Raw genomic sequence first — 13,137 nt, forward strand, 5'->3', positions numbered from 1 at the left:
CTCACTCATTGACGTGTCAGTCACGATTACATGATCCATTCCCAATTGCGTTAAATGATCCTGTAGTATGCCATTTAAATATGTAATGAGCAGGAGTTTGGCATTTGATGAAAATAGATAATCAAATTCAATTTTTATATTAGGAAAGGGCTTGTCTGGACAAATGCTCGCTCACTCCGCTGTTGCGTGGCGCCGTCGTGTGCATGAGCAATCGCTGCGCGTGCATTTGATTCGTTAACCCCTTAAGATATCAAGCTGGCGTACCTTAATTTACCTTATATTTTTGTAACGTGGTCTAATTTATTAAATTATAGACAAAATTTTTGAGGAATGTTGTGAGCGTAGCATTACTAAAGAGCGGTTTTAGCGGCATAAATTAATTGTGTAGGCAACACCGAGAAAGGAACTTGTGACGTCAGAGATTGTTCGTCGCCAGAGGAAGGAAAGATAACAGGAAACATAGTCCGTTGCTTTCACGCAACAGGGCTGCGCTAAAGATATTCGGCGAAAGTCCGCAATGTTTTCGGACCGAATGGAAGTTTAGCTGACTTTGTGGCATCGAGAGCGAGCGCCAGTATTGCCTTCGAACTTGCTGGCTCCTTTCATCCAAGCCCCAGCGGAAGGTTACAAGGACGTTGTGTGACTCGGCTGCATTTTTCGAGGGTGGTGTAAAGGAAGGCCCGTCGACTCCCTGTGAAATTTTTTCGTATTTTTGTTTTTAGCCCGTATTTCGGACTCTCCGGAGTACATTCAAGTTTTCAATTAGGTGAGTTTTGTGTGCTTTCCCGTTGCTCTTAACCCGTGCGCGCTGTGAGGGAGTGCGTGCTTTTGTGCTGCTGTTTTTCTTAAAAGCTGGGAAGGGAGAGGATAGGAAAAACGGCATCGTCGAGAGAGCCAGCGGCGAAGTGGGCTCTAGTACGTGTAAACGAGATTGCTCTAGGCCTAAGCGCGAATAGGCCTAGCCTTTCCCGACGTCGACGGTGACAGTTTATTTATCTCGTCGCTATCCGCGGATCCGCGTTGACTGACGGCTGGTCGCGGTGCTCGGTGTGTCCGGGCTCGCCATTGCTCACCAGAGCGCCCTGCGAGCGCCGCGTCGTTCCTGACAAGCTGCAAAATACGCCCACTCGCCTCAAGCAACCAACTAGTCGGCGCCAGGCCCTGAACAGGACCAGTGAACTTCGACCGAAGGGTTCCCTTTGCACAAGCGTGAGATCAATTTTTTGGTTTTCACTTTGTTTTCGTTACTGTTTTCTCACAATGGCGATGCCGTCCCCTGGCGTAGTTGTGCGCGTGTTGACGTGAATCAGAGCGTTCCGAGGAAAGAAGTCTTCGTTGCGACCAGCCGGCAGCGATTTAGTAGTCAGGTGGGGACCCCGTTGGAGTTGCGTGCTCTGAATCGTTGAGCGAAGCTGCGTCACAGGTCTGTTCCGAGCCAGCCTTGCGCCTTTAGCGAGGTCGGCACGTCAGGCTTCGCACTCGTCAGGCTCAGATCAAAGTACTCGCGCTATTGATCACCGTTTACGATACCTTGCTTGGCGGTAGTCATTTTACCTCGCTTGTTGCTATCGGGCGCGCGTAGCTATCGTGTAAATGCAGCAGTGTCCGCTGTGTCAAGACCTTGCAAACGATAAATAAAAATAAGGACAGGAGTGTCGACGTCCCCTGTCTTTCGGCAAGGTTGTGATTCACGGCCGGCGGGCTGCGTTCAAGGGGCGTCTTGCGGACAAGTTCCACGCTGTCTCCTCAAAGGGGCGTTCACGCACAAGTCGCCAATTTCGCCTGATATTGCAGATGTATCCCGCAGCAATGTTTCCCGACATTTCGTTTCATATGTTTTGGGATACCATATCGGTGCCAATTTGAATGTTTGAACAGGATTGGTGCTTGGCTGATCCCTGCCTCTCGCTCTGCGTTCCTAGCCTTCCGAGGAGTTAGGCAGTCCATCTTATTAGCTCCATTGTACGTATTCCTTTTTAAATGCTCGTAGCAAAGGGAGTAAACAGCAGTGTTTGCTAAAAGGATCCCAGAATTTCGATACTGTTGGGCATCTGTTTTGTACTGCTAATCTCCGAAACAGGGGAGCTTCCTGAACATATATGCACGAACGGGCCAGCACAGGTCTATATATTGTATGCGCTCTTCAGAAAGAAGGGGTTGGCAATGCAGTACAATGCTGAGCTATATTAATAGCCATTATGAGTGTAAAATGAAGCGAACTGATAACTCCAAGGAAAACGCAAGTAAGAGAATAAAAGAAATACCGCCAAAATAATTGGACAAAAGTTGAATTTGCAGTTTTCCTTGCCTTCATTACCTTTTAGGTTCTTACTTGATCATAATAAAGCACTGTTGTTCCTTATATTCTTCTCACTCGTTTCTCAAACAGCAATTATGTTCATTTTCACCAGAGGTGTCCAGATTGGCTGAACTGGAAAGTCCAAGTCTCTTTTCATTCTGCATCCTAGCAACGCCTTGCGGCATTTAAAGTATTCCTTCACTTAATAGTGTAACAAAATATTTGAAGTATTTCAATGAATCGCTTACTTTAGGGCATATCATAAGAAGTCAACAAACACTGACACCAAGGGCAACATAGGGGAAATTACTTGTGCTTAATAAATGAAATAAAGAAATGATAAATTAATGGAAATGAAAGTGGATGCAAAAACAACTTGCCGGAGGTGGGGAACGATCCCACAACCTTATAAACCTAATATAAAACCTTATAAAACTAATATATCGGGCCCCTTGGTTTAACCCCCTTTCTTCTCGTTTATTACTTTGGGCAGCAATCTTAAAGGCTGCTGTTATGGTAGAAAAAAATGTTAATTGAAAATGAGACCTGCTTCAGTGGCCGTCATTTTGCAGCTGAGCAGTGCAAGGTTATGGGCTAAGTTCTTGATTATGGCGCCTGCATTTTGATGGGGGTAGAATAACCAAAAGTAAGTAGTCAAAATTCTTAGTCCTCCATTACGGCATCTATCGCAGCCTGTGCTGGTTTGGGACCCCATCGATCATTGCATAATAACATTATGGTATGTAGTTCTGCTGAAAATGTTGGGTTTAGTTCAGAAACAATAAGTTAAGGAATGAAGAGTGCGTAGCATTTGTCCAGCTATGCATACCTTCATTGTTTTAGTCGTAGTATTCAGCTTGGCTGTTCGTCCCTTTATGTGTTACAAATGCTCGTCAGTTGCTGTCCAGTCTGACTTGTTGAACAAGGGGTTTCCACTGGAGCTAGCAATACCCCCCCTAGGAATCTGTATTGCCAGTTGCAGGGGCTGAGCTTGCTGTGTACTGCTGAGTGTTTATATGCTGTTTGTCAGTCAGCCTTGCGGGAGTGAGTCACACCTTCAGTCTGACTCTTGACAAACACATGGCAAGTTTGCCAAGACCCTTTTGCAATGACACTGCTCATCTTTTGCTTTGCTCTTCTCTTGGCTTGCTACAAAAATGTTGTAGCTAATACACATTTTCCTTCAGCAGACAGGTTTGTGCTCATTCAATCTTCTGTCTTTCATGTTCTCACATCCGCTTTGTAGAGGAACATCACTTATAAGTTCATACTTCCTGTAAATTGCTTTTGTGTGCAAGATATACACAGTTGGAAATATTTTCTAATAGTTTTTTTTATGCAGCAAGTATCTTTCAATGTTAGCTTTACACCATGTAACAGATTTCACTTACTCTAAATTAACAGGTGTGCAGATGCAGGATGTTGTTCAACAGGCAATTGTTCAAATTAATAATGCATGCTTGCCATAAATACATGGCCTGGCATTACTATTGCTGCAGTTAATCCTCTGCAATATGTGAAAATTCTGTGTTGGTGTAGTAATTGATTATTCCAGACGAGCATGGTTTTTTGCCATTTCATTTAAAATGTTAAGCTGCTCACTGGTACAATTACGACAGTTCAATGCAAGGAAGCATTACCCATCTCTGCAAACAAATTCTGATACTTTACAGTCTACGCTTTTTGTTGGCTTATGTCTGATGTACATGCCACATAGAGGAAATAGCTATTGTTTTGTGGGCCGTGCGAGTGTCTGCTTTTCTCTTGCTTGTAGCTTTATAGCAAATCACACTACATTCTCAAATACATATTGGTTTGACTTGGTTATTGGAAGCAGCTTGTGAAGTGTTGGTATGCCCTATTGCCTTGTGCATGCAACTTCTGGCTGCACCTGTGCGCAGATTGAGTTGCTGTCAGTTGCCGCTTGTTGTGGGAGGCTCATTGATCTGCAGCCCTAGAGCAACTGTCTGGGGAAACAAAAGTACATTCCACATCTCTGTTATCTCTCGGTGCATCACATGGCTTAGGTTGGCTATGCTCGTGCTACCGAGTTATGCTTTTCTGACCTTGTGTGTGTGTCTGCATGCACAGACATATGTGTTTATGAGTGTGCTTCACTCAGAAAATTTAATATGAATTAAGGTATTGCTCATAAGGAAGCACCCTTCCATAGCTCAAAACAGAACCTTTGCCATCTTTAGTGGTTCTTTACAGAAGAGAGAAAAGCGTATGCCTCGGCATTAATCAGTTTTAAGCACCATATGTAGCTTGAAGGTCCACAATTTAGGAAGGTAGGTGGGCTTGACCAAACAAGCGTTAACATGACAAAGTTGCTTTATGGTGAGGTTATTGACCTCAATTTAACTTTTGTGGTGGTGTGGGTATTGATTGCAGATATTGAATTGTAATTCTGCATGATAGTGCATAATACTGCAGGCTTTCTTTATTATTTTGTAGCTCCAATAACAAGTTGCATGCACTGTATGAGTTTCATGCACTGCAGTTGCATGCATGCTTTTCTGATGTTCAGCAGGGCTGCGATTTTGTACTAATGCATTCCACTAGGTTATATGCCACTTCTCTCATTCACCGTTCATTGCAGGCTAATCCCATTGATAAAGCAGGCAGAGTATTGCCCTGTCCAAGCATAAAATGGAATGACATTGGAAAAGGCATTGGTGCAAAATTGCAGTCTAGCATTGCATTTCAGTCGATCACATGTATTGGTTCCTTCGGTCGTGTTGCTGGTATGTCATCATCATCATCAGCCTGGTTATGCCCACTGCAGGGCAGAGGCCTCTCCAATACTTCTCCAACTACCCCGGTCATGTAAAAATTGTGACCATGTCGTCCCTGCAAACTTCTTAATCTCATCCGCCCACCTAACTTTCTGCCGCCCTCTGCTACGCTTTCCTTCCCTTGGAATCCATTCCGTAACTCTTAATGACCATCGGTTATCTTCCCTCCTCATTACATGTCCTTCCCATGCCCATTTCTTTTTCTTGATTTCAACTACGATGTCATTTCTCCGCGTTTGTTCCCTTACCCAATCTGCTCTTTTCTTATCCCTTAACGTTACACCCATCATTCTTCTTTCCATAGTTCGTTGCGTCGTCCTCAATTTAAGTAGAACCCTTTTCGTAAGCCTCCAGGTTTCTGCCCCGTACGTGAGTACCGGTAGGACACAGCTGTTATACACTTTTCTCTTGAGGGATAATGGCAACCTGCTGTTCATGATCTGAGAATGCCTGCCAAATGCACCCCAGCCCATTCTTATTTCAGTCTCATGATCCGGATTCGCAGTCACTACCTGTCCTAAGTAGATGTATTCCCTTACCACTTCCAGTGCCTCACTACCTAGTGTAAACTGCTATTCCCTTCCAAGACTGTTAAACATTACTTTAGTTTTCTGCAGATTAATTTTTAGACCCACCCTTCGGCTTTGCCTCTCCAGGTCAGTGAGCATGCATTGCAGTTGGTCCCCTGAGTTACTAAGCAAGGCAATATCATCAGCGAATCACAAGTTACTAAGGTATTCTCCATTAACTCTTATCCCCAATTCTTCCCAATCTGGTATGTCAGGTTGGCTTTAATATAATCAGCATTGTTGTCTGGGCTATAGATGATAGTGCACTCCAGACCAGCTATGATGTGTACTGTAGTTGGCATACAAAATGTTGTCGAGCAAGAAGTACTTTTTTGCAAGCTAGTTTGTTCATGCTGAAATTCTTAATGTACTGCACGAAACAATTACCATTAGGTGCGGAAAGGGGAGACACGATAGAAAACAGTGCAGGCTACCAACTGTTTATTTTTGGGAGAACTAGCAAGCCAATATGAAGGCATGATACAATTGTGCCACCTGGAGAGAGCCCAGAGTTTCTAAAAAAAAAGTTTTCTTCATTGACACATATCTTGTTTTCCTAAGTGCACATAAACGTCAATTGGTACAAGCAACCCACACGTGTTTGCAACACTGATGAAACATTGCTTGCTACATGAAACAAAAATGCTGGAATGGGAAAATACGGCCCCTGTGATACATGACCCAGATGTGGTTACAAAAACCCATGAAGCATAATTTTTCTCTTATACCAGAGGCTAAAATTCTACAAAAAACATGATTCAAAAGAAAACAAAATTTAAGCCCTAAGGCGTGTTCACAGCAAAACCTTGAGTGTGAACAGATCAAACGGGGCTGTCAAAGAAAGTTATCTCCTCCCAGTTAGTGAGACTGATGCTGTGCTTACACGTGTCACCGCTCTGCTTTTAAAGAAGGCTTCGATGATTTTACATTGTCTTATTCCAGGCTCTTGCCATGACAGCTGTCGTTTCATACTGTGGCCTGTACCGACAGCTCCTGCAGTGGAAGTCAAGATGGCCACCTGTCTTGATACGCACCGCGAAGCTGTGCTCGTGTGTCCTATCGTTAATGCAACATCCCGTTTGTTCTATGTGCAAAGCTCCGCAGGACAATGGGATCTGGTGCACAACCGCCAACACACAATTTACACATTCACATGTGTCTTTCTACACTGCACCTTCTTTTCTTTGTTCATCATAGAACATGTTTGTCCCTACTTGAGAGGGGCCAAAAAGTCTGCATTCTCTCGACGTCTACTTGCATTCTTTTTGAGGTTGTGTTAAATTTTTTGTAGGTATGGTATTACCTGTACCGGCTTCTTCTCCTTGTCTTTCTTTGGTGTTGTGTTCCTTGCGTTTCTGCAGCAGGCTCTCACTTGTCACTAATTGTTGAGGGTATCCTGCTTCCATCAGCCGTTCAGTTTGTGGCCTGAAGCTTTCCTTCACCTGTTGAGGGCAAGATATTTCAAAGGCTGAAGAGCAAGTGATCAGCACAACACTCTGTTTGATGAGCTTGGAATGTGTGCTTTCCTACAGGAGCAAACCTTTCTTGCTTCTTGGATTATACTTCCAGCGAGCGCACTTCTCAGTGAATTGCAGCTTCAGATTCAGAAACTGTATTTGGTTATTCGTGGGCAGCTTGTGCATGAAATTTAAACCCCTAGAATGCTTTTTAAAGGCACCGAGAACCTCATTCACACCATTGTACAAGCTGCTGTTGTGGTTTTTCTTGTCCACCACAATCAAATAAGCGACATATTGAGCCGCTTTTTCATTAATTTGCTCGGAGTAATGTGAATGGTGGGAGGCAAAGTTACATGGGGGAGTATAGTGTAAATAAAAATGCAAATGTGGAATTTATAGACAACAAAAATGTCTTGTGGAGAACACAAAAACAAATGAAGATCTAATGTTCACAGCAGAGAGGAACCTACACTTCCTCCAATAAATGTTTACTCAAGCATTTCATCATGCATTTGTCATTTAGAATGTGCTGGTACCATATATTTATGTGTAGACTGCTCATTCACTGACATTTTCTCTGGCAAGTTTCAAAATTATAAATTGTCACGCAAGGAATCTGGCTGCACATTCAAAGAAATGTTTTTTCACTGTCTCACCTAGTGTCCAGAGCTTGCAACACCGGACCCTAGCCATCCTTGAAGCACAGGCAAAGTGGCGCATTGAATTCCCGCACTTCCATCGAGCTGCATAACATGGTCATGCTATAGCCATCTTGGCATAACTGCCTCGCAACCCAAAATTCAGTGGTGGGAACTTCACCTAGAGATTAGGATGTTTCTTTTTAGTGCCATTTTGTCACGACAGCGTGATTGATCAAATGGAGGGAGGCAATATCTGTAAGTGGCTATTGCCATTGAAAAGAAGACCCTCAGGTCTGCACAGTCAAACTGCAAGTCTTAACAAGTAACCTCTTCTTGCATTGCTACTATTGTGCCTTGACTTATTCTGAAACTTGTTTCCTAAAAGCTGTAGCTAACATAGAGGTGGTAACATAAATGACAAGCTCTGGCTATATGAGTACAGTCAACCACAAAAGTTTACGGAGTATGGGATCTCAGAAAACGTTCAATTTCCGAGTAGCTTGTAATAGTAGTCGATAAAACAGAACATCACAATGCTCACATATACTTGTAGAGGCTGTAAATGCGAATACTAGCCTGTGTTGTAAGGCTGCGGGGATATTCAGCTTTTTCTCGGATCTAGTGTTCCATAAAGTTTTCTGGTTCAGCCATCTTGCATGTAGCATTGTTGATATCTAGTGAGTGGTGCATCACATCCAAGCAGCATGAACTTCCATGATCTTTGTTGTGGAGCGCCTGAGAAGGATATTAGCTATGCTCTAGTGCCACACCAGATACGTAGTGTATTCACAGCTATCTCTAGCAATTTGTGTGGATTTTACAAGCTGTGCATGTCACTTTCCAAAACTGATCCTGTAAGATGCACCGCAGCAGCTAGCTATGCCAATTTGCTGGCGACATTACAAGCTCGGAGCACCTCTTCAGTAGAATGCTTGTCTTTCATGCAGTGGACTTAAGGAGTGTATACACACCAGCGGAAAAACTTGCTTGGTGAGACGTGTGTCGCAGGTGGCAAGACATGTGCCGTGAAAGCTGCCACGCGGCAGCTTTTTTGTGCCGCAGGAGAGATCTGTCCTGGACAGATTTCTTGCGGCTTTTCACAGTGGCATGCCAGCCGTGAACGCCGGAGACCAATGAGAGCGGCCCCTTCAGTGATGTGCGGGGGGAGGGGGGAACTGGTTTCATGCGGACCTGCCCGACCGTTTGATTCATTTTCGTATGTCTAGTGTCAGCAGGAGTGTTCGTTTCGTATTGTCTGCTTGCGCCAGTACACGCTAGCTCTTGTTTTGGTTTGCTTCATTTGGTCTCATTCGCACTTGTTTGATTGTCATAGTTTGCAGGTATTTTTTACTATGAGTCAAAGTCGAGACGTCCTGATATAAAGGTTTTTGGAGAAACTGCGCCATGTCCGATTCTGTATGACAAGACGGGCCCTGAATACAAGGACATGAAGGCGGCATCCTTTACCTCATTCTCCTTGTCTTTTGAATGCGGCAATACTTCAACAGAAGTGAGCGCACCAACATGATTATTAGTGGCACTGGCATCATCTTCACAAGACATAACTTGCGTTGAGAACAAAGGATGAAGAATGAAAACACAGTACAGATCTGTCAGCACATGAAGGAAAAAGCATGCGGCATCTCGCAGCTACATGTAGAGTAAAAGAGGAGGCAAGATTTTCGTGCTGTCGTGCGACTGCTGCAGCGGCTTGCCGCCAGTTTTTGTGGCCACTCTGCCGCAGCTATGTTTTGCCTGCGGCGGCACACTGTGCGCATTTTTCTGCTAGTGTGCATGCGCCTTTAGGTTCGAGTTCTGGCATGAGAGGGTCAGGTATGTACAAGTTACTCAGAAAAAAATGCATGTTAAGCAGTATCAGGCCAAAAGAGTTTGTGTTACTCCACTTTGAAAAGTACTTGAGTAGAATACTAATTACTTGAGACTCGCATATTCTTAGGCAACAGTAATAAAATCCAGCCATACCAAAATGGCGTACTTGCCGTCAGCCTTTTTCTTCGAAACTCAAATTGCACAGTGCCGCTTGCTGCTGCTTTTCATGGACAAATTCACTGAGAAACACTGGCAGGGGAAGTCGACGCTAGTTTTGATGAATGCACAGAATTAATACTTGAAAGTTGCAACTGTTACTGAACTTGTAAAATGCTTTGAAAATAAGCTTCCAAAAAATTCGGAGCAGCCAATTTTGTTTCCCACAACTTTTGTATAATATGTTGACGTAAACTTCAAAAGCTTGCAATGAACATTAGAACTGTGGGTTTTGTAGATTATACCACACAGCTAGACGGTCTCATCATCCTCACCTCTTTTTTTTTTTTTTTTTCATTCCACTCTTGCTGTCTGATATTCTGGATTTATTCCAGAGCTACAGAATGATGTTGTCGTCTGCAGGCTTATTTTTATTTTCTCCATGTTCAATGAATCTTTCTCTGGGCTTTGATAGCTGAGAGCAGGGCAGTCAGGTGTACCTATTTTCTAAAGTTTTATTGGCAAGTGCTGGCTTGGGATATGCCGAAATGTATGCAACCGATTGGCATTTGCACATCAAGCCAGAGTCGACACTAAGCAATCCTTACTCTTGAGAATTCACATATTTTAGGTAGCTTTTGCTTCAAGCTCTGTCATAGGATGCAGCTCCATGTGGGATTTATAGTGATTTCTGCTGTGGTCTGCTCTCCATAGTTCAAGAATGCATTAGGAATTTAAAATGAGCTACAGATTCTTTAAGTGCATGTTTAGCAACAACTTCAGTGAATGCTAATTTGTGTACTCACGTTTGCAGGCTCCGATGGCAGGACGCGGGGCAGCGGCACAGAGGCCCAATGGGGCTCCGCAGGGCAAGATTTGCCAGTTTAAACTGGTGCTTTTAGGTGAGTCGGCAGTGGGAAAGTCAAGCCTGGTGCTGCGTTTTGTCAAAGGCCAGTTCCATGAATACCAGGAGTCCACCATTGGAGGTGAGCATCTCTGGCAGTATGTGATGGTCATGGAATGTTAGTCTTCAACTGCAACAGCACTGTGAATTGGTTCTTTGGCAGTTTTGTTGTGGCATTGAAGTACAGTGGCACAAATTTATGCATCTGTCAGCCATTTAAATAATTGACTTGAGATGATTTCAGTGTAAAATGTCTTGCGCATTTATTGGTTTGTCTTTGTAGCATTAAGGTTCTTAAGTGAGTTTATGGCCATTTAGGGGAAGTATGGAACCTCTACGCTCAGAATAAAGGTTGTGGTAGGTGTGTGAGCGCAAGAAAAATTATGCCAGAATGCCTACTATCATCTAGTTGAGGTGGCCTTGTCATCAGCCAGAAAATGACGATCGCTCATGATTAGCCGAGGTTGTCAAGATCCTTTAAGGGTTTACAACAGGTTTGGTATATTGATCCCAAAAGCGGTGCTGCTTTTGAAAGTTATTTAGTAAGACCAGTCACAGGTTAGTGCAAGTCACATAAACCTTTATTGCCTGATTTTGGGCGTCATTGTAGTACCATGTGCCAGGTTATCTTTTCCTCACATCTTTTTTTGCAACTGCTGCTTCAGAACACCTTATTAAGAGGGCTGCGCAGGTGGCAAATAAGTCTATGTACTGTTTATGATTTCATGAAATCTGCACGACAGCAGCAGCTGAGAGCTGTGATTTGTCTGGGAGATTTGAAGCACTTGCTTGGCTCACAAGTGAAGACACGCACTGCTGCTTATTCTGCCCTTATAGCAGGGGGCACTCTACATTACATTGTTTTTGGCTTATGTTGACCTCATGAGTATTCAGCACCCCCCTTTTCCGCTTATTGCTATGATCTCCAAACCGTGAAGGGTTTCTGCAATGTACCCAAAGATCCTAGATGGTACCTATAGCATCATCATAATGCAACAATTTTATGCACTTCGTGCAAAGGATTTAATGTCTCTACAGCATGCCATCAACGCACTAAGCATATGACACAGCAACTTTTCTAGTGGAAGGTGATGTAATCATAAAAATGGCACCATCAATAAGCTGAGCAGTTTTGGTAACCATGGCCTGCAGACTTGAGCTATGTAATACCATTGCGGTGCTGCCATGGGGTGCTGCAGTTATTTGTCATAAGGGTGAAACGTGGCATCCATAGCCACAAAAGTTTGAGTTGAGGGTAACTCTTGTTTGTATTTTTTACTTTTTAGGACCTGTAACTTAGGTTTGTGTGTGTTTTCATATATATATATATATATATATATATATATATATATACACATACATACACACACACCGTATTTACTCTCATAATGATCGCACTCGCGTAATGATTGCACCGCTGAATTTTGTCGTCAAAATTAGATTTCTTGCTTTCCCGCATAATGATCGCACCCCGAACTTGTTGCAGCTATATGTTGTGTGCCAATTCTAGCTAATGATGATCGCGCTTACCATCTGGCGAATGCTGTCAAATGCTACGCGAACGACTCTTGAAGACATACCAAGCGGTCTGCACGCACCAAACATTCCTAAGCAGATGCCCAATTTCATTCCTTTCATCACTTTCCACACTCCCGTGAAAAAAAAAAAACTACAGCCAAATTTGCCTTGGCTTTATTACTTGTAGGCTTCATAGTAGTTTTGCCCAACAACAAGAAAGGCGCCTTTCGATTCTTTTTGTCTGCACTCGTGAGCATGCAACAAATCGCGAGTGGCAACTATAGTGGCCATGTTTACACTAAGACGTTAGAAGTGTACCCTATTCATACACTGACGCGTGCAACACAGCTATGATATTCGCCCACCCTTAGTGGAAACATGCCGTATTGAAGACAAATGCCGCAGTTTCCGCAGCATGCCCGCCATGTGTTTCTATGTCACTGGCAGCTACGCGCTCCCATCTCTGATTCTGTCCCCTTAAAGTGGACATGGCTGCGGTATTGTCGCAGACTTGCCGATATTAACAATAGTATTCATTACTGATACTGAAGAAACTGTTTCAATGCGCATAATGTACTCACGAGAACAAAAATCGCGTTCGGAGCGTTCGGCTTGCTCCGCCAGCCACCATATTTGTTCTGGTGTCCTGCACTGTTACAGTGGCAGCCACCTGCTTGTTGACCTGTTGTCATCTGCAGCAAACGCAGAATGAAAGAAAATATTTTCGCGGGAAATTTAACCCGCGTAATGATCGCACCCCTGAATTTGCATCAATTTTTTTAGAAGAAAGTGCGATCATTATGAGAGTAAATACGGCATATATATATATATATATATTGCCGCGACGCCATCTGTGCCCAACCACGCTGACGACGAGGACGACGACCTCGTGCGTGCAAGTGAGGGGGCTAGAGAAGAAGCCAAAACTGAACGCTTGTTCTAATTGTCTAGATAAAATACCG

The 13,137-nt window shown here is 43.6% G+C and overlaps 1 protein-coding gene across 3 annotated transcripts in view; it reads left to right on the plus strand.

Annotated features, from left to right (window-relative positions):
- The first annotated feature begins 422 nt into the window (after positions 1-422).
- Rab5 (RAS oncogene family member Rab5) overlaps positions 423-13,137 on the plus strand; it is a 55,604-nt gene continuing 42,889 nt past the window's right edge. The window contains exons 1-2 of one of the 3 annotated variants that reach the window (XM_050189943.3): positions 423-1,209; positions 10,568-10,739. In XM_050189943.3, coding sequence (XP_050045900.1) covers positions 10,574-10,739 — 166 coding nt within the window. In that variant the 5' untranslated portion in view covers positions 423-1,209; positions 10,568-10,573. Of the gene's footprint in view, positions 1,210-1,290; positions 1,368-10,567; positions 10,740-13,137 lie in introns of those variants that run through there. The other 2 variants (XM_050189942.3, XM_055077420.2) reach the window with 2 other exon arrangements.

This window comes from Dermacentor andersoni, chromosome 2 (assembly GCF_023375885.2).
Source record: "Dermacentor andersoni chromosome 2, qqDerAnde1_hic_scaffold, whole genome shotgun sequence".
NCBI classification, from domain to species: Eukaryota; Metazoa; Arthropoda; class Arachnida; order Ixodida; family Ixodidae; genus Dermacentor; species Dermacentor andersoni.